Below are 19392 nucleotides of genomic sequence, written 5' to 3' on the forward strand. Positions count from 1 at the left end.
CTTTTATGCCGTCATCAAGGCTAACTTAAAATTCGTAAGTTTTATATTTTGAATAATACATATTACGAGAAAAGAGAAATATAAGCAATATTAATGCATCAACTCTCTGCACTAATAAATATTGCTAAAAACATAATTTGAATCACCAAGCTGAACCTTCACTTATGTCATTTACTCAATCCCGAATTCCCAAATTATAGAAGGTACAGTTTGCGCAGAGATATATATAGAGTTACCCGACTGTTCACGCCTCTAGCAGTCATAAAAACTATATGTTTCCATATTTCATTAATGTGAAATGTTTTGTGTTACTATGGATAGCAAGAGATCACTGACTCCCAATTTACTCTGGTTAATAAGTATAAAATGTAGCAAGATAAAGAATTAGGATAAATTCCTAAGTGTATAATATTTGTAATAATATAATAATGGAAAATGGGACATCGGACAGCTAGATCGATTCAGGTGAAAAATTCATCTATAAGTCTTTAATACATTTCACAATGCCTCAACTATGATTATATAAAGTCTCCCGCCAATGGACACAACGACTACACGGTACAGCATGACACAAAGTTGAGTTTGTAGGGTCGGAGAAGACTTTGATGCCGCCTGTTACATGTGCCTAGCAGACTTTTACCCTATTTTAGCAGTGAACCAGTAAAAAGAAAAAGAATAATAATAATAAGATGAAAAACAACTGAGCGGTGAGAGAACGTTTTGCGGTTTTGTGGGCAAACGAATTAAATTGTTAAGAATCAGCAAACAACAGTTGGCCCGGCTATGATCCTTCAAGCGCTGCTGCGGTTGCCTATACAAATGGATTTTTAAATGCCCTGAAACCGCAATCGATCGTTAAATTGTGTTCCGCATGCCTAGCGTGCCTCAGTTCAGGGCCTATACTATAGTAAGTAGGTATAGTAAGTATTATTAATTATCTTAAAACTATTATTTGTTCTTGTGCTATTAAGTGTTGGCTGTGTCGATTTGACATTAGGTGAAACTGCTTACAGCTTAAGTAAAAGCTTTCCGATACTTTCAATTTTGTTGTCCTTGGTGGCTGATGCGATCATCGATCCAACCTCGATTCATTGCTCTCCCTCTCTCTCTCTCGCGCGCTCTTTATCTCTTTGGCCGATCAAATTATATGCCAGGACACATATGTCTTTATATATATTCATATGTTTTATAGATTAAACTCCGCGCACGAATAACGGCGCTTTTAATTTGGACGAAAGAAAAGACTTCGTAGCATTGATTCAAATCAAATCAAACGATCAGTTTCGAACTCTCTTGACTCGACTGGTTATTTCTCTCAGTTTTTATTTTATTTTTGGAAGCTGCGCTGCGCTGCGTTGCGTTTCAATGTATCATAAAGCTCACGATCGGCTCACTAATTATGCTTAATTATTGATTATTGCGGGTTTTCACTAAGCCGCCAAATTGCGCGTACGTGCGTCTGTAAAATGACTTTCACAGATATGCTGGCCATTGTTTTTGTTGCTTTTAATCACATTAGCGATCGCAAACTGTATCAAAAATTAAGAAATAATTTCGGCCAAATTCTTGACGACGAAACACGCACACCTTGCAGACGCCTATTATACTCAAACTGCACAAAGTTAAGGAATGCAATGTTTAAAACAAACTGATTTTTGAGGTTTATTGCTTGACACACCTAAACTACTGAAAAATTCTTTACCTCTTACAGATTTGTTCATCAAAAACTTATTTTATTTTTATTATTTTATTTTATCTAATTGTATTTAATAGTGGGTTAGATGCTTTAAGTTTTACTGACTAGAAAACAAAAACAATCTCAACTCAAGAAATAAACATACATTTGAAAACGAAATTTCAATATTTGAAATGGCCGCTTGTTAGCGCCATCCATTGCCTAAAGCGTAAACTAAAGGCCACGTAAATAACACAAAGCTGAATGCTATGTGCAAGTACAAATGGCATTTAACATACTTCAGACAGCACTGTGTGGTTGACAGCTGTTCATACAATCGCTCTCTTTCTCTCTCTCCTGCTATATGCTTCAACGAGGTGGACGGAATCAACAGCCGTGGTGCAACTTTAGTTTATTTTGACCGGCAACTGAAATTTATGTAAATAATATAGCTGAAGCATTTGAAGTCACCGAATATCATTTTAGTTTTCAAATCACTTACCAGTAAAGGCGAACAGCAGCGCACAGAATTCAAGTAAGTGTAAACAGCCACAGCCAGCGACGTTGAGGTTATGTCGAATGCTGTTGTGGCCAAAAATAATAAAGGCCATAAAAACATACATGCATACATATGCTTAACTATATATACCTATGTATATATTTTGCAGCGACAGCACCCAATATGCCACCTAAGAAGCACGATGAACCTGAACGCAAGCCGCTGATCGGACGCATTGGCACCAACCTGCGCATCGGCATCGTCGGCGTGCCCAACGTTGGAAAGTCGACGTTCTTTAATGTGCTGACCCAGAGCGCCGCGCCGGCCGAAAATTTCCCCTTCTGCACCATTAAGCCCAATGAGAATAAGTATTCCAATTACCAAGAGCTGCGATGCCGCCGGCCATTGGAGTCGCAATTTGCGTTGCCTCCAAATAATTGTAATCAATGCAATTTTTTGTCCGTTCGGGGCATTGCATTGCCGCAGCTTCCCTGTGTCGCTTCTATGTTGGCTGCCGTCGCGGGGGCGTGTCCCAATCTCGGCAATTTGCCAGATCTAGTTGCAGGCTAAGATTCCACAAGCCAGCCAAGCAGCCAGCAGCTGCTTCGTATGCAAATTACGTGCAGCCCATTTAATTTGAGCGACTTCATTTTGAGTGCTCGCGGGTTTTTTTTTTTTTTTTTTTTTTTTTCATTTTATAAAAATTATAGAAAATTGCAATGATTGGCGCTGTGGCCAGGGCAGTGCTTGGCATTGAATGCCCGCCCCAACTCCCAATTACAATACCAATTCAAGCCAGCTAACATGCGCTCTCCCTCTCTCTTTCTCTCTCTCGCTCGTTCAACTTGCCTTACCCATACGTCGTGTACCCGTGCCCGATGAGCGCTTCGACTACCTCGTGGACTACCACAAGCCAGCCAGGTGAGTGTGCCGCATATTGAGTGTCAAATAAGAGTGCTCAAATGAATATGTTCTCCGTTCGTTTGTAGTGTTGTGCCCGCTTATCTAAATGTGGTGGACATTGCCGGACTGGTCAAGGGTGCCGCCGAGGGGCAGGGCTTGGGTAATGACTTTCTTTCGCACATCAGTGCCTGCGATGCCATTTTCCATTTGTGCCGTGCCTTCGAGGATCCGGATGTGACGCATGTGGAAGGCGAGGTGGATCCCGTGCGCGATTTGAGCATAATTGCTGAGGAACTGCGGTTGAAGGACGAAGAGAAGCTGTTGCAGAACCTGGACAAGCTGGAGAAAGTGGTCGCCCGTGGCGGCGACAAGAAATTAAAGCCCGAATATGACTCCATGCTGAAGATCAAGGACATCCTAGTCGACCAGAAGCGTCAGCTGCGTTTTGAGGACTGGAATGCCCACGACGTGGGTAACAAGTGTTTCTATCTTATATCATGCCCTTCATCTTTCCTCTCTTTCCCGTAGATCGAAACGCTAAACAAGTACTTGTTCTTGACGTCCAAGCCAGTAATCTATCTGGTCAACTTGTCTGACAAGGACTTCATACGCAAGAAGAACAAATGGCTGCCCAAGATCAAGGACTGGATTGACAAGAACGACCCGGGCGCTCTACTTATTCCCTTTTCGGGCGCATTTGAGCAGCAGCTTAGTGAAAAGGACGAGCTCGAACGCAAGAGCTACGAGGAGGAGACCAAGTGCAAGAGCCAGCTCGACAAGATCATTGTCACCGGCTACAAGGCCCTCCAGCTGGAATACTTCTTCACAGCCGGCCCCGACGAGGTCAAGGCCTGGACAATACAGAAGGGCACAAAGGCGCCACAGGCCGCAGGACGCATTCACACCGATTTCGAGAAGGGTTTCATTATGGCCGAGGTGATGCACTTCGAGGACTTCAAAGCCGAGGGCAGTGAGGTGGCCGCGAAGGCGGCCGGCAAGTATCGCCAACAGGGACGCAACTACACGGTCGAGGATGGTGACATCATTTTCTTCAAATTCAACGCCGGAGCTGGTCTTAAAGATGCCAAGAAGAAATGATGCGCCAACATTATCATGCTGATCATCATACACATGAATTTAATTCTATATTCACAACTGTTTTGCTTTGCCTGATGCCGAATGCTACCCTCGCACTCATATGACCCAAGTAAAAATGCATTTGACTTTTTTTTTATGACTCAAATATTTGTGATTATTATTAGAAAATTTATACCAGGTCCAAAGGGGTGGGTATTACTCCCCAAGTCTACGAAACTCTGCTAGTAACCGATTTCTGGCATGGGTAACAATTCAAATTGCATAAAATTAAACAAATGTACGCATAAATAATAACGACTTTTTATTAAAACGAAAATGTCCATGTACACATATTTAGTTCTGGTTGACGGTTATATTGACTAAATATAGAAGAAATTGGAATTCTTCGAACAGCGCCAATTGAGTAAAAGCTTCTATTGGTGGCATTGGGAAAAACATATGACTATCGCATGTCGGAAATAACCACGTTTAGATAATTTGCATATTAAGTCGCTGCATAAAAACTGCAATAAAGGTTGCTTCAGGGGAGTCCAAAATTTCAAATTCAAAGTTCTTACTAACATACAAAAAAAAAACGCAAACTTGAATTGTCGAATGTCTGACCATATGAATATGAATTTCCACGCTCTTCGAAATATCGCAGGTTTGAAATAACGAGAGTCGAAAATATATTTAAAAGACAATTAATTTAATTGAATTAAATGTTTATTGTGTTTATTTGTAGGTAAATTTACGTTGGCGTTTGTTAGGGTTTTTGAAAATATATCGAAATATCAATACATCGATATTTTTTGTTTAAAAATTATATATTTATCGGGATTTTGTTTACCAAATATATATTTTATGCGATATATATTTTAGTTGGTCAATCTTGTGCTAAGTGAAGCAAGCGCAAACCTAAAACAAGTAAGAACGTTGCAGTCGGGCGATACTGATTGCAGAATACTCGTTCACAGTCCAACCGCTGTCAGCCCGAGTATACATATGCACATACATACATACATTGTATGTACAATGGCTCGCACCTTATTTCGTGCAGCAGCATAGTAAAACTTTGAAACCGTATTCCCGCTAAACCAGTAAAGATGTCCCAAAAATTTAAATGAGGTCTTATTTATTGGTTATTCATTATGTATTACCGCACTTGATTATTTTTGTATTATAATTAATAACATTTAAAACTAAAGAAAACTAAAATAACTGGCCTCTTCCATGTCACAGCTTATTTCGTGCACTTCACTTTCAATGACTTTATTGTCCAAAAATTCTTATATTAGGATTTTTTTTTTACCTCCTTTAATAACCTCTTTTAATCGTGATTCCATCGAGTTTAACAATATTAAGGTGACTTCGCAGGAGATTTTTGTCCTTTCCTCCAAGAGGGCCGTTTTGACGTCAATTTTATTGGATATTGACCATTTCCGAATGGCCACGCCCAATTTTGCCCACAAATATTCCCAAACTTTTCGGTATGACCACTGGGCCAGAGGATTGACCACATTTGGATTGTTCGAGATCAACCAGGTGGTCAACACCCGGTTTATGTTTTTGGTCATTTGCCTGATGCAATCGGGATCGCCCTTCTAGACCCAGTTTTTCGGCATTTTCTCCTTTAAAAAAGATGTGTACATATTATTGTTGATATTACCATCAATGAAAACTAAGTATCCAACTCCCGAACCCGACATGCAGGCCTAACCATGCAACAGCCACTGCCATAGCTCATACAGTTTGGCAAGAAAGTGTTTACATACAGGGAAAACATTTTAATTTTTTACTTTGGAGCGAAATAAAAGCAGTAAGAATCTGCATATTCAATTTTTTTTAAATGAAAATAGGTAAATTAGACTATAAACTATGTTAGTAAGTAAACAAAAGTTACAATATGTTTCCATTAACAAAAGAAAATAACAAAAAACTAAATATTGAACAAAAATCAGCTGGCAAAAAAGTGTTTACACAACTAAAACAATTAATTCATTATAGTGTTTTAACTACTTTTTAGTTAAAACTAATACTTTTTTTGGCATCTATGACTGCTCCCAAGCGTCTATTCATCGATTGGACCAAGTTTCTGACATATTCCACTGGGATATTTTGCCATTCCTCCAAAACAATGGTTTTCAGCTCAGTTTTATTCTTTGGATGCCTCTTGGCGGTCCTTTTCTTCAGATAAGCCCACAAATTCTCAATGAGGCTTAAGTCCGGGCCTTTAGCTTGCGTATCCAACACATTTTTCCAGTTATTAAGTAGCCAGCACCTCACAATATGTGCCTTATGTTTGGGATCATTGTATTGATAAAACCTAAAAGTTGGTTTGCCATTGACAAAGAACCCAAATTTGTTGACACTGGCTACTAAATGTGTGCGCAAAATGTCAAAATACTGTCCAACATCCATGGTGTTCTCAATAAAACATAGATATCCAACTCCTTTGCTTGAGATGCACACCCAGACCATTACCAAAAGCTTTCCAAAATCAACAGTCGGTATTATATTTTTCTTCTCGAGGGCTTTTAGGGGCTTGCGCCACTCTCTAGTTGGACCATTGTTATAATATACCATCATTTTGGATTCATCGCAAAATATTACATCATCCCGATATGAATCTGGCTGATTTCCGTGCATTTTAGCAAACGTTAGACGCTTTTGAGCTTGATCTGCCGACATCAGTGTTTTTTTCCGGGCTAGTCGGGACGACAGATCGTTACTTTTTGACAGATCGTTACTTCTGACACTTTCCCGGGAAATGGTTATGCTACACTCCTTCAGCTCACTGGCAAGCATCCTGGACAAAATAGTTGGTTTCTCGTCCAATTTTCTGAGCATAATTCGCTCTGCCCTGGGTGATAATAGACGAGGCCGACCTTTAACTTTCACCTTTAACCTTTAACTCAAGCCTATCCTCTTTTTTTTAGTATTATACACTAGTATATTATATACCGTTTTCCAAGAAATCAAAAACATTTGGCCAATCTCTGTGGCAGTTTTACCCGCCAAGAAGCATACAAAGAATAAAGCTGAGCTGAAAACCATTGTTTTGGAGGAATGGCCAAATATCCCAGTGGAATATGTAGGAAACTTGGTCCAATCGATGAATAGACGCTTGGGAGCAGTCATAGATGCCAACGGTGGCCAAACAGAGTATTAGTTTTAACTAAAAAGTAGTTAAAACGCTATAATGAATTAATTGTTTTAGCTGTGTAAACACTTTCATGTCAGCTGATTTTTATACCCTGAACCCATTTTCAATGGGAAATCAGGGTATAATGGTTTTGTTGAAATGTATGTAACAGGGAGAAGGAGGCGTGGCAGACCCCACAAAGTATATATATTCTTGATCAGGGTGACGAGCTGAGTTGATTTGGCCCTGTCCGTCTGTCCGTATGTATGAACGCGTCGATTTCAGAAGATATAAGAGCTAGAGACTTCAATTTTTTGAAATGTCCGTATTTACAGCGCGGATATCGAGTTTATCATTAAATATCGACAACTCATCCCGATATTTTTTAATCGATGAAAAACCTTATCGAAAACCAGTTATAAAATTATATCTTCTACACCTTTATTGCTAGAGTCTTTAAATTTTTAATGTCTGCTTATATACAATTCATACAATTTCGGTTTTTGTTCAAATTTACCCCCCACCCTTCTATCCACCCCCTCATCCTCACCTTTGTAAAAGGCGTATGGGTGTGTATGTACGTGTGCCGAAAAGAAGTGCAGAGTGATTAGAATATCAGATTAGAGCGTTCAGGGTATCTCCTAGTCGAGCAGTCTCGACTAGAGTCTTTTACTTGTTTCACCTATCTTTATAGAATTAAAACATCAGCTTACCTGCAACATTTCAGCATTCTAGGTTTATAGCTTTAGAAGATACAGTTTTATCCGATTTGCCACGCCCCCATTGGGCGGAAATATATCCGCCATAGCTTGTGATCTTGGGTGGTCGACGCGGACCTACATACCAAATTTCAGCTTTCTAGCTCATCAACAAACATGATTTCTGGTATAACGGAAAATGCATTTTCCGATTTGCCACGCCCCTAGTGGGCGGATTGAGTATAAAAATTGAATATGCATATTCTTACAGCTTTTATTTCGCTTCAAAGTAAAAAATTAAAAAATTTTCCCTGTGTGTAAACACTTTCTTGCCAAACTGTACTTGGTTTTAGGTGCTTATATATCTATTAAATATGTTAAAATTATTAGTTTTATTTATGATTAAGTTCTTAAATTTTACTTAAAATGTCGTCCAATTGCTCAAATATACTTTCTTCATCATTAATAGCATATTTTGAGCTATCGCTTATTTTTGCCAAACATTTTTTTGGCAACACATAATCATGGCAGCGTTTATCATGCCTTTGAAATCCATATCTGTAAGATTGTTCTAAGCTGGTATAAAGAGTTTTTATTAAAAATGTTTATAGAAACTGACCTTATGTTTAAAATAGCAATGAATGTTTTGATTCCCATGCTGTTGCGTAATTTGCTTTTCACCAAATTCATTTGGCTAAAAATGCTTTATATTTCCGCATTTGATCACGGTAGGGAGATTAACCTACATAATTGCAAACATAGCAATTTCATGAAATGGGTTGTTAGTTCCAGCATCTCTGTAGCTATATACCTCAACCCAAAATTTAGTGGTTTCGGTAATAGATTCCCAATTTACGACACGCAACTTCTCAATTTGAATTAATACACCGTCGATGTTCTTACATTTAAAATATTTTAAAACATTTAAAAATTCTTTGCCTTTAGAGGGGTTCAAAATATTTTGATTTTCTCCATTACTTCAAAACTATCAGGTAATCTTAAAAAAAATAAAAAAATTAGTATAGGCATTCAAACCTAAATCAACAGTGTTACCTGTCGCGAAGTTGCAATATCAATTCTTTAATAAAACAAGTAAGAAAGCTCTAGTCGAGACTGCTCGACTACGAGATCCCCTGAACCCTTGGAGCAATAGATATTTCAATACTTTTTCGCGACTTTCAGCTTACACAAGAAACACGCACACACACACACACACGCACGTACGCACACACAGGCATACATACACACACACGCATACAGACACACATACACACACGCATGCATACACAAACGCATACACACACACATACACATACAAGCAACCACGCATAAACACGCATGGGCTGCAGTGTGCGCTTACTATGAGAACTTAATTGTTTAATAACTTTTTTTATGGACGTACGATCTTTATGAAACTTTTAGATTATGATAATAACATGAATATGCATGTAATTGCCAAAGCACAAGTCTCTAGTATTTGAAATACGCTTTTTACAAAAGTGAGGGTGAGGGGGTGAATTTAGAGGTGGGGGGTAAATTTTAACAAAAACCGAAATTGTATAAATTGCTTATAAGCATACATTAAAAATTTGGAGACTCTAGCAATAAAGGTGTAGAAGATATAATTTTATAACTGGGTTTCGATAAGGTTTTTTATCGATAAAAAAGATCGAGATGAGTTATCGATTTTTAATGATAAACTTGATATGCGCGCTGTAATTACGGACATTTAAAAAAAAATTTGAAGTCTCTAGCTCTTATATCGTCTGAAATCGACGCGTTCATACATACGGACAGACGGACAGACAGACGGACAGGGCCAAATCAACTCAGCTCGTCACCCTGATCAAGAATATATATACTTTGTGGGGTCTGCCACGCCTCCTTATCCCTGTTACATACATTTCAACAAAACCATTATACCTTGATTTCCCATTGAAAATGGGTTCAGGGTATAATTAACACATGCTAATCTTATTTCCCGATCGCGAGAGTTCAGTTGTAGCTCTTCCAACTTTTTCGCAAATACAAACCCCAAATATAAGTTTGGCATTATGGCATGATCAAAGTTTTCCTTCAAAATATCCACAGAAATGTCCAGTGGTATTATTTTGGCCTTCAGCGTATTAATGATAAAAGTTGCGTCGGGTTGGGGTTCCGAGCTTGAAAATTTTTGTTTAGCTGCTGCATTTCTTTTGAAATTGGCTTAAGAAAAATTAAATATGGCAATGCTCTGCAGTAGCTGCTAAAGAAAAGTGGAGCTCTAGCTCTGCCCATTGCTCTACAATTCGAGAAACGGCACTTTCTACCGATAGCCATCGCTTGTCACACACTCTGGGTATTTTCAATGGGCTCTAGAAAAAAAAAAAAAAAAAACAAGTAAGAACGTTGCAGTCGGGCGTTACCGACTGCGGAATACTCATTCACATCCTATCAACAATTTAGTAGTTAAGTTTCGCTCTAATACTGTAGAATATACAGGTTTTTTCGATTTGCCACGCCCCAACTGGGTGTAGACACCTCATTTTTGGTCAGTTTTTAGAAGGAGATAACGGTACTCTAACTACAAAGTTTGAATGCTTACCCTCAAAAAAAGTGAAAATTACAGGGTATTTTTCGATATGCCACGCCCCTAAAGAGGCGTAAAAATTATTTTTGGGAAATCGATAGAGGAGGCTACCAGTAACTCAACTATTCAAATTTAAAGCTTCTAGCTATTATACTTTAGGAGATATAAACTTTTGCGGTTTGCCACGCCCCCTGTGGGCGGACATATATCCGACAAAACTTTTTGGTCTTGGCTAATCAGCCCGAGTATATATACAAAATTTGAGGTCTCTGGCATCAATAGTGTCCAAAATATAGCAAAATATAAGCTCGTGATCTTGGGTGTTCGACGCGGACCTACATACCAAATTTCAGTTTTCTAGCTCTTTAACTAACATGATTTCTGGTAATTTTCCGATTTGCCACGCCCCTAGTGGGCGGATCGGGAAAATTTTAACACTTTATAAATTGGAGATATACACGAGTATGTGTTCCAAATTTCTAGTCTCTAGCTTCAATAGCGCCGAAATAGATTGCGTTCATACGGACAGACGGACGGACGGACAGCAAGACGGACATTGCACAAAACCAATATACTGATTCACTTTCGTGAATGAGTATAAAAACAAAACAGCATACAATTTAAAGTTTAGCGCGTTGTATATAAAGTTATGGGATACAAAGATTTTGTAATTTACAGATTTTGGATACCACGCCCCCTTCTCCCCCAATTTGTAAAAAACGCATTTCAAAAACTAGAGACTTGTGCTTTAGAATGTACATACATATTCACCATATGATTACGTTCTGAAAGTTTCATTAAGATCGTATGTCTAGAAAAGAAATGATTCAACAAATAAATTCTCATAATATTGCCCACACTGCAGCGCAGCCCAAGCGCAGTCGCTGCTTACTGCGCAGTTAGCAGAGCGCAGGCTTATGCGTGCAGAAGAGTCGAATATCAGCTTGGAGGGTTCAGGGTATCTACTAGTCGAGCAGTCTCGACTAGAGTCTTCTTACTTGTTGATATATAATCTCATAATCATATTCCAACAATCTTAACTTCCACCTTACTAATTATACCCTGAACCCATTGAAAATGGGAAATCAGGGTATAATGGTTTTGTTAAAAGTATGTAACAGGCAAAAGGAGGCGTGGCAGATTCCACAAAGTATATATATTCTTGATCAGGGCGACAAGCAAACCCGATTTAGCCCTGTCCGTATGTATGAACGCGTTGATCTCAGAAGATATAAGAGCTTGTAAGGTGGCCTATTTGCCCACCTTACATTATGCCCAGTGTTGGTAGAGAGGAGGTTGAATTTGAATTATATTTTAGTTTGTAGTAAATAAGCGGAAACGGTGGAACTAGGTTTTGGTATATTTTGAAGTGACGCAATTGAAGTCGTCGATTTATATTTTTGGTTCATAGATAATGAGTTGAATTATAAAATCATATTTTGGTAGAGAGTAAGTTATGCTATAAGTAGAATAAGCATTCGTTTGTATAATAAGTAGTCGTAAGTGTGATAGCAGTTAGTTTTAGAACATAAGCAGAAATTCAAATTAGTGGGCGGGCGCGCGATCAGCAATACAACCGTGCGGCTCGAAAGCTTGCGGGGGTGAATTGCATTGCTGGTCGCGTGGTGAAATCTGCACAGCAGCAGAAAGGGATTGAAAGATGCGTGCAAGATTTAGTTAGTTTGGAGCTCTCGGAGTGAGCAGACGTTAACAAAAAATCAAATCGTTGAAAAGGTATTATAATTTAGGTTAAGCTTGGGAGCCTCGTAATAAAGTAAGCACATGTAGAAATGACCGTGTATTCATTTGTAGTTAGTTCATCTAACATATTGACTTTTGACACTAACTGCAATTAACTATAAGAACACTAACTGGTAGTTTGAACGTGCTTACGACCCGTTCGCCAGAAGGGTAAATCTCTGGCAGTGAAAATCGCGTGGTATGTGATTGAACGCCGGCGGCAACGCTGGGCGTTCTTCGACCCGCGATCTACCATTCGTAGTGGCCCCACTAACTCCCCACAGCACGCCTTCGCAACCCCGACCCCAGCAATCTATAGTGCGCTTGATCGCGGTACGCGATTGCTGTCGCCCTCCCTCGTGCAAACGCGTGGGCGTGGTCGGCGAGTTCAGGCCGCGTGGTCACCTAACCTCAAATGGTACCCTTCCCCTCTTCCATTTCTCCAACACTGTACGTCCCGTAGTAACTTATAAATTTCTTGTAAGTTATGGCCCTGGGCAGACAGACTCTGACACCGGCTGGAAAATTAATGTAACCTTACAAGCAAGAATCTTGAAATTTTTTTTCCTAGGTCTGTGTATATCACGCGCATATCAAGTTTTTCTCTATATATCGATAACTATTCCCGATATTTTATTATCGATTAAAAACCTTATCGAAAGCTAGTTATTTAATTATATCTCCTACAACTTTAGAGCAAGAGCTTGCAAATTTTATATGTAGACTTATATGTATTTTATATAATTTTGATTTTTGTTGTAATTTACCCTCCACCCCTATATCCACCAACCCTCACCTTTGTAAAAGGCGTATTTCAAGTACTAAAGACTTGTGCTTTGGAATGTACATACATTTGAACATTATGATTATATTCTGGATGTTTTATCAAGATTGTACGTCTAGGAATTAAATTATTCAACAAATAAATTCTTATAATATTGCCCATACTGCAGCGCAGCCCAAGCGCAATCGCTGCTTACTGCGCAGTTAGCAGAGCGCGTTCTAATACGTGTGTGTGTATGTATATGTGCCTAAAATAAGTGCAGAATGATTAGAATATCAGATTAGAGGGTTCAGGGTATCTCCTGTCGAGCAGTCTCGACTAGAGTCTTCTTACTTGTTTTGAATTTGGTTCCTTAAAACTCATTAGCCAAGTAAGAGGCTTGTGGTCTGTTATGATTTTAAACTTTTGGCCGAATAGATAGGGACGGAAATGTTTTATTTATTATCTCTTTTTCAACCGTAGAGTAGTTTGATTCAGTATCTGATAAGGTTCTGCTAGCAAAAGACACAGGCTTGTCTGATCCCAGTGTTCATTGAGATAATACTGCCCCTAATGCGAAATCACTAGCATCCGTTATTAATATGAACGGCTTAGTAAAATCAGGATAGATCAGTATAGGGTCATTACATAAAAGAGACTTGCAAACTTCAAACGTTGATTGAAATTCTTCATCTATAATAACTTTATTTTTTCCTTTTAATTGTTTAGTTAGGGGCTTAGTTATTTTGGCAAAATCTTTTATGAATTTTCTGTAATAACCCATTAGTCCCAAGAAAGACTTGATTTGTTTTTGGGTCTTAGGTAGGGGAAATTTCTTTATTGCTTTAATCTTGGATGGGTTTGGTTTTATGCCCTCTGAGCTTACAACATGTCCTAAAATACTCAATTTCTTTCCTTAAAAACTCGGTCTTATTTATTTGTAGCTTTAAGTTGGCTGCTCTTATCTTTTTAAATACATTTCTTAAATGTTGAATATGCTCTTGTAATGAGGGTGAAAATATAATAATATCGTCTAGATATATTAGGCAATATATACCAAGTATGTCTCCAAATAAAGAGTCCATTTCCCTTTGAAAAGTGGCCAGGGCGTTAGTAAGGCCGAAAGACATTCGTACAAACTCGTAATGTCCCCCTTCTGCTGAAAATGCTGTTTTTGGAATGTCCTTTTTGTGCATTTCAATTTGGTGATAACCACTGGCTAAATCTAGTAATGAAACATATTTAGCTTTTCCCAATTTGTCTAAAACGTCACTAATTATTGGCATGGGGTACTTATCCTTAATAGTCTTTTCATTAAGTTTCCTATAATCTACCACTAATCTCCACCTTCTTTGTCCTGTTGCATATAATTTCTTTTGAACTAACCATACAGGTGCACTCCAGGGAGAATGACTGTGATGATTTTTTGATTAAGTAATTTTTCTATCTGAGCTTTTATTTCTTTTCTTTCATTAAAACCATATCTAAATGGTCTTGTGTAAACAGGAATGTCGTCTGTAGTAGGAATTTTATGTTTCACGCTATTTGTGAATGTTAATGGGTTCTTATCATCGTAAAATATGTCTACAAATTCTAAACAAAGTTTCTTTAAAGATTCGATTTCTTCAGTGTTTAGTTGGTTGGTTCTTATTTTTTCTTGAAAATTAGAAGAGTTCGTTACTGTATTTGAGGCGTTTTGAAAGGCCAAATTTACTTCGATGTATTGTTCCCTTATGTATGGCGTTACCACTAACGGTTGATCAAAATAAATGACTTTTTCAGTGTCTGAGTAGTTAGTAATCTCCATCGTGCTAAAATTGTTTGTTGCCGAATATAATGCATTTGAAATAACTAATTCGTTACCTAATCGAATTTCTGGGCAATAGAAGGCATCCTTTAAACTTACAGGTATTTGAATCGTATGTCTTGTTGCCTCCACGATCACCTGTCTTTCGCCTGTTATCAGCGCGTCTTGCACTTCTATTTTTATACCCTGAACCCATTGAAAATGGGAAATCAGGGTATAATGGTTTTGTGAAAAGTATGTAACAGGCAGAAGGAATCATCGCAGACCCCATAAAGTATATATATTCTTGATCAGGACGACGAGCTGAGTCGATATAGCCCTGTCCGTCTGTCCGTCCGTCCGTCCGTATGAGCAAAAGGATCTCAGAAGTTATAAGAGCTAGAGAGCTGAAATTTGGCATGCATACTCGTGTATATCATAGGCAGTACGAGTTTGCTTTATTTTTTCGATAACTCATCCGATAACTTTTTTATCGAGAATAATCGAAAAATCAACATTGTTTTTTCAGCCTAATTTGAACACTTTTCAACCAGGAGACTTCAAGTTTGCGTTGTATATAGAGTTAATAGACACAAAGATTTTGTAATTTACAGATTTTGGATACCACGCCCCCTTCGCCCCCAATTTGTAAAAAACGCATTTCAAGTACTAGAGACTTGTGCTTTGGAATGTACACACATTTTAACTATATGAACACATTCTGAAAGTTTCATAAAGATACTCTTACTACAAGAGAAATTATTCAACTAATAAATTCTCATAATATTGCCCACATTGCAGCGCAGCCCAAGCGCAGCCGCTGCTTACTGCGCAGTTAGCAGAGCGCGTGCTTATAAGTGCATGTGTATGTATAGAAGAAGTGCAGAATGATTAGAATATCAGCTTGGAGGGTTCAGGGTATCTCCCAGTCGAGCAGTCTCGACTGGAGCCTTCTTACTTGTTCTATATTATTGTTGTTATACCCTGAACCCATTGAAAATGGGAAATCAGGGTATAATGGTTTTGTGAAAAAGTATGTAACCTGCAGAAGGAATCATCGCAGACCCCATAAAGTATATATATTCTTGATCAGCACGACGAGCTGAGTCGATATAGGCTAGAGCTATGAGCTAGAGAGCTGAAATTTGGCATGCATACTCGTGTATACCATACGCAGTACGAGTTTGCTTTATTTTTTCGATAACTCATCCGATAACTTTTTTATTGAGAATAATCGAAAAATTGATTTTGTTTTTTCAGTCTAATTTGAACACTTTTAGACCGGGAGTCTTCAAATTTGCGTTGTATATAAAGTTAATCGACACAAAGATTTTGTAATTTGCAGATTTTGGATACCAGTCTCCCTTCTCCCCCAATATGTAAAAAACGTATTTCAAGTACTAGAGACTTGAGCTTTAGATTGTACACACATTTTAACCATATGATTACGCTCTGAAAGATCATTAAGATTGTATATCTACAAAGGAAATTATTCAACAAATAAATTCTCATAATATTGCCCACATTGCAGCGCAGCCCAAGCGCAGTCGCTGCTAGCTACGCAGTCAGCAGAGTGCGTGATATACGTGCGTGTGGATGCGTGTGTATGCATGTGTGCATAAAAGGAGTGCAGAATGAGTAGAATATCAGCTTGGAGGGTTCAGGGTATCTCCCAGTCGAGCAGTCTCGACTGGAGCCTTCTTACTTGTTTTTAAATGTTCGTATATAAAGCGCGGATGTCGAGTTTATCACCAAGAACCGATAACTCATTCCGTTCCACCTCTATATTGTATGTGTGTCCGTGTGTCTTGTGTAAGCAGAAAAACGCGAAAAATGATTGAAATAACTATTGCTCGAAGGGTTCAGGCGATCTCGTAGTCGAAGTGTCTCGACTAGAGCTTTCTTACCTATTGTATAAAGGCTTTCAATATTTAACCCCGCCCACTTTGTTTAAAAATTTCAATTTTTATTCATTATAATAAAGCAATATTAATAGCCTATCCATACCTCAACGGGAAGTTAGAGTAGAGGTTGTATCTTTGGGAGTGGATTGAAAATGAACGGTTTTTTTTTTTTTTTTTTTTTTTTTTGGGCTTGTGATGAATCACATTTTTCCCCAACCCCGACCCCGAGAAAACTGTTCCCTTAATCCTCTTTCCACCCCGATCTCAATAAATAGCAAAGATTAAGAAAATATGTTTATTTGGAGCAAGTAGTTTACATAGCAACGGCAGCAAAAAAAAAAAAAAAACGACAAAACGGACGCGGACGCTCTTTCCGATTCTACTGACGTTGCGGGAATGCAGAGGTACTTGCAGAAAAGGCTTCCAATAGAGGGAAAATCAGATTGATTCATCTGCAAAATAAATTATATTATTTGGTTAATGAATAGAATTATATTGAACTTATAATTCAATTTTAAGCATACCTTCATCCATAACAGAGGGTCCGTATCTTGAGAGACAGTTGGCCTCTCCAGATACTGCCTTTTAATAAGGATTGCATCCACTCGTGAGTTTCCAACTTTGGTCATTGATCGCTCACCCACAAAAACAAAGAAAAAGAGTACTCTGGGAACTTGTATCTCGTGCGACAGGCTGATTAATCGGGAACTCTTTGGCAGAAAAATTTGCTAGCTCATTTTCAAAAAATGTTGCTGCTTGCTCAGCGTTTGAGCTGTGTTGAAATCCATCTTTCTTAAAACGTGGATCCAATATTTTAGCCATTCTGCATACTGTCCTTTGCTCATATATGGAAAGACGTTTTTTATTGATTTCATTGATATGTTTTTAATAGTCCTTCCTTGCAAAGTTTGCAGCAGAGGTGAAACACTTTCGATTTTGCGTAAAAGTTCATATGCCATGGGTATTATTAGGGATATGGTAACGTACTTTCCACCTGAAATTTGTTCACTTGCCTGCTGAAAGAAAGCCAATACCTTTTCTATATCTTTGAGGACAAGGATTTCCTCAGCAGTAAACGGCTGCGGTGCATTTGTAGTTGATAATAAGACTTTGGCAATGGCATCGTTCGTTTTTAAAATACGCTCAATCATGAAATGAAAACTATTCCACCTGGTGGGTGTTTCCTGCAACAAAGTATACGCCGAACCTTCTTGAGCTAGTTTAAATTTTTCATTCGCTATTGTGCTTTGTTTAAAAAATCGAACTATGGATTTGCACTTAGTAAATAAATCTTGAATTATTACATCATCAACTTTTAAAACATCTTGTACCACCAAGTTGATCGAATGCGCAAAGCATGGCAGATTGCGGATTTGTAATATTTCACATGCTTTAAGCATGGAGCTAGCATTATCTGTTACAATGCATACAGTTTTATTGAGAATATTCCATTCAATCAATATTTCTCGCAATGTATCTGTAATGTTTTGCGAACAGTGATTAATTTTGTTTAACAGTTTTTTCGTAGCCAAAGATACTGTTTTTAGTTCGTTATGATGAACAAAATGACTCGTTACAGTCAAAAAACAAGCATTGGCACTTGATGTCCACAAGTCACATGTTATTGCAATATCAGGAATATTTTCAAGTATTACTGACAACTTTTCAGTGGTTGCCTTGAAATAATTATATATTAGCACATCTCGTAAATGTGTCTTGCTCGGTAGTTTGTAATTCGGATCCAGAACTTGAGTATATTGAACAAAGCCTTCATTATCAACAATATTGTAGGGCTGCACATCTTTGACAATCATTTCAATTAGGGCTTTGTCAATTTCTGCCTTTCTTTTGGAATTTGAGTCATACAAGACAGTACTTTTGAAATGGGACGCTATAGATATCATATTTGATTTACAACTACTGGCAGCAGGGTCGTTCCCTTCAGCACATACAGCAGGTGTGCTAGAGTCTGGATTTTTAATCTCTAAGCCAGGATGAAACCTCCTCAAGTGGTCATGGAGATTAGATGTGTTGCCACTTGTTTTATATTCCTTACCACAGGTAAGGCACTTAGCAACTTGTTTGTCTCCAGACCTCTTGAAATACTTCCACACTTCGGAAATCTTATTTCTTTTCGCCTGTGAGGGCGTTATTGCTGCAGTATTCGCATTGCTGCAATCAGAAGCCGGCGCGCCGACAGAGGCCCCACTGTGCGCCGTGGCAATGCTGCGCTTACCTTAAATCAAACACAAATATTGCAAAACACATTCTAATAATATGTTATGGGCATTACCTTCTTGGAGGAAGCGATCCATTTTGTTTAAAAATGTAATATAATAATAGTTTTAGATTAACTAAACTTTCTGCGGTCAAGATGAATAAAGCGCCAACATTGATTGCAGTGATGTAAGAAAAAATATCGACGACACTATCGATAAGCATCGCATTATTTGACCATCTATATTTCGATAGCTCGATTGTGCCCTAAGCCGACGGGAATTACATTCTCGTGTGTTATTTTTTTTATGTGTGCGCTGTTCTTTTCTTGTTGAATAATTTTACAAAGTGCCTTATAGTGGGGGACAATGGTGAGCTAGCGAAATTAGAGTTAAGTTTTTTTGTTTAATAAAAAA

The 19392-nt window shown here is 38.2% G+C and overlaps 2 protein-coding genes across 2 annotated transcripts; one reads left to right on the forward strand and one right to left on the reverse strand.

The window, feature by feature from the left end:
• The first annotated feature begins 2017 nt into the window (after positions 1–2017).
• Positions 2018–4463, forward strand: LOC6584901 (obg-like ATPase 1). Its single transcript, XM_002010505.4, has 5 exons — positions 2018–2210; positions 2344–2538; positions 3035–3095; positions 3164–3545; positions 3606–4463. Exons 2-5 carry the CDS (start codon positions 2358–2360, stop codon positions 4173–4175), a joined length of 1194 nt encoding a protein of 397 aa, XP_002010541.1. The 5' UTR covers positions 2018–2210; positions 2344–2357; the 3' UTR covers positions 4176–4463.
• Positions 4464–17100: 12637 nt separating this feature from the next.
• LOC122757895 (E3 SUMO-protein ligase ZBED1-like) lies at positions 17101–19148 on the reverse strand. The gene is made up of 3 exons (XM_044011597.1): positions 19053–19148; positions 17284–18995; positions 17101–17211 (listed from the first exon to the last, which is right to left on the reverse strand). The coding sequence occupies exons 1-2, from the start codon at positions 19072–19074 to the stop codon at positions 17488–17490; spliced, it is 1530 nt and encodes a 509-aa protein (XP_043867532.1). The 5' UTR covers positions 19075–19148; the 3' UTR covers positions 17101–17211; positions 17284–17487.
• Positions 19149–19392: the final 244 nt, after the last annotated feature.

Source organism: Drosophila mojavensis, unplaced genomic scaffold (assembly GCF_018153725.1).
Source record: "Drosophila mojavensis isolate 15081-1352.22 unplaced genomic scaffold, ASM1815372v1 contig_136, whole genome shotgun sequence".
Classification (NCBI taxonomy): Eukaryota; Metazoa; Arthropoda; class Insecta; order Diptera; family Drosophilidae; genus Drosophila; species Drosophila mojavensis.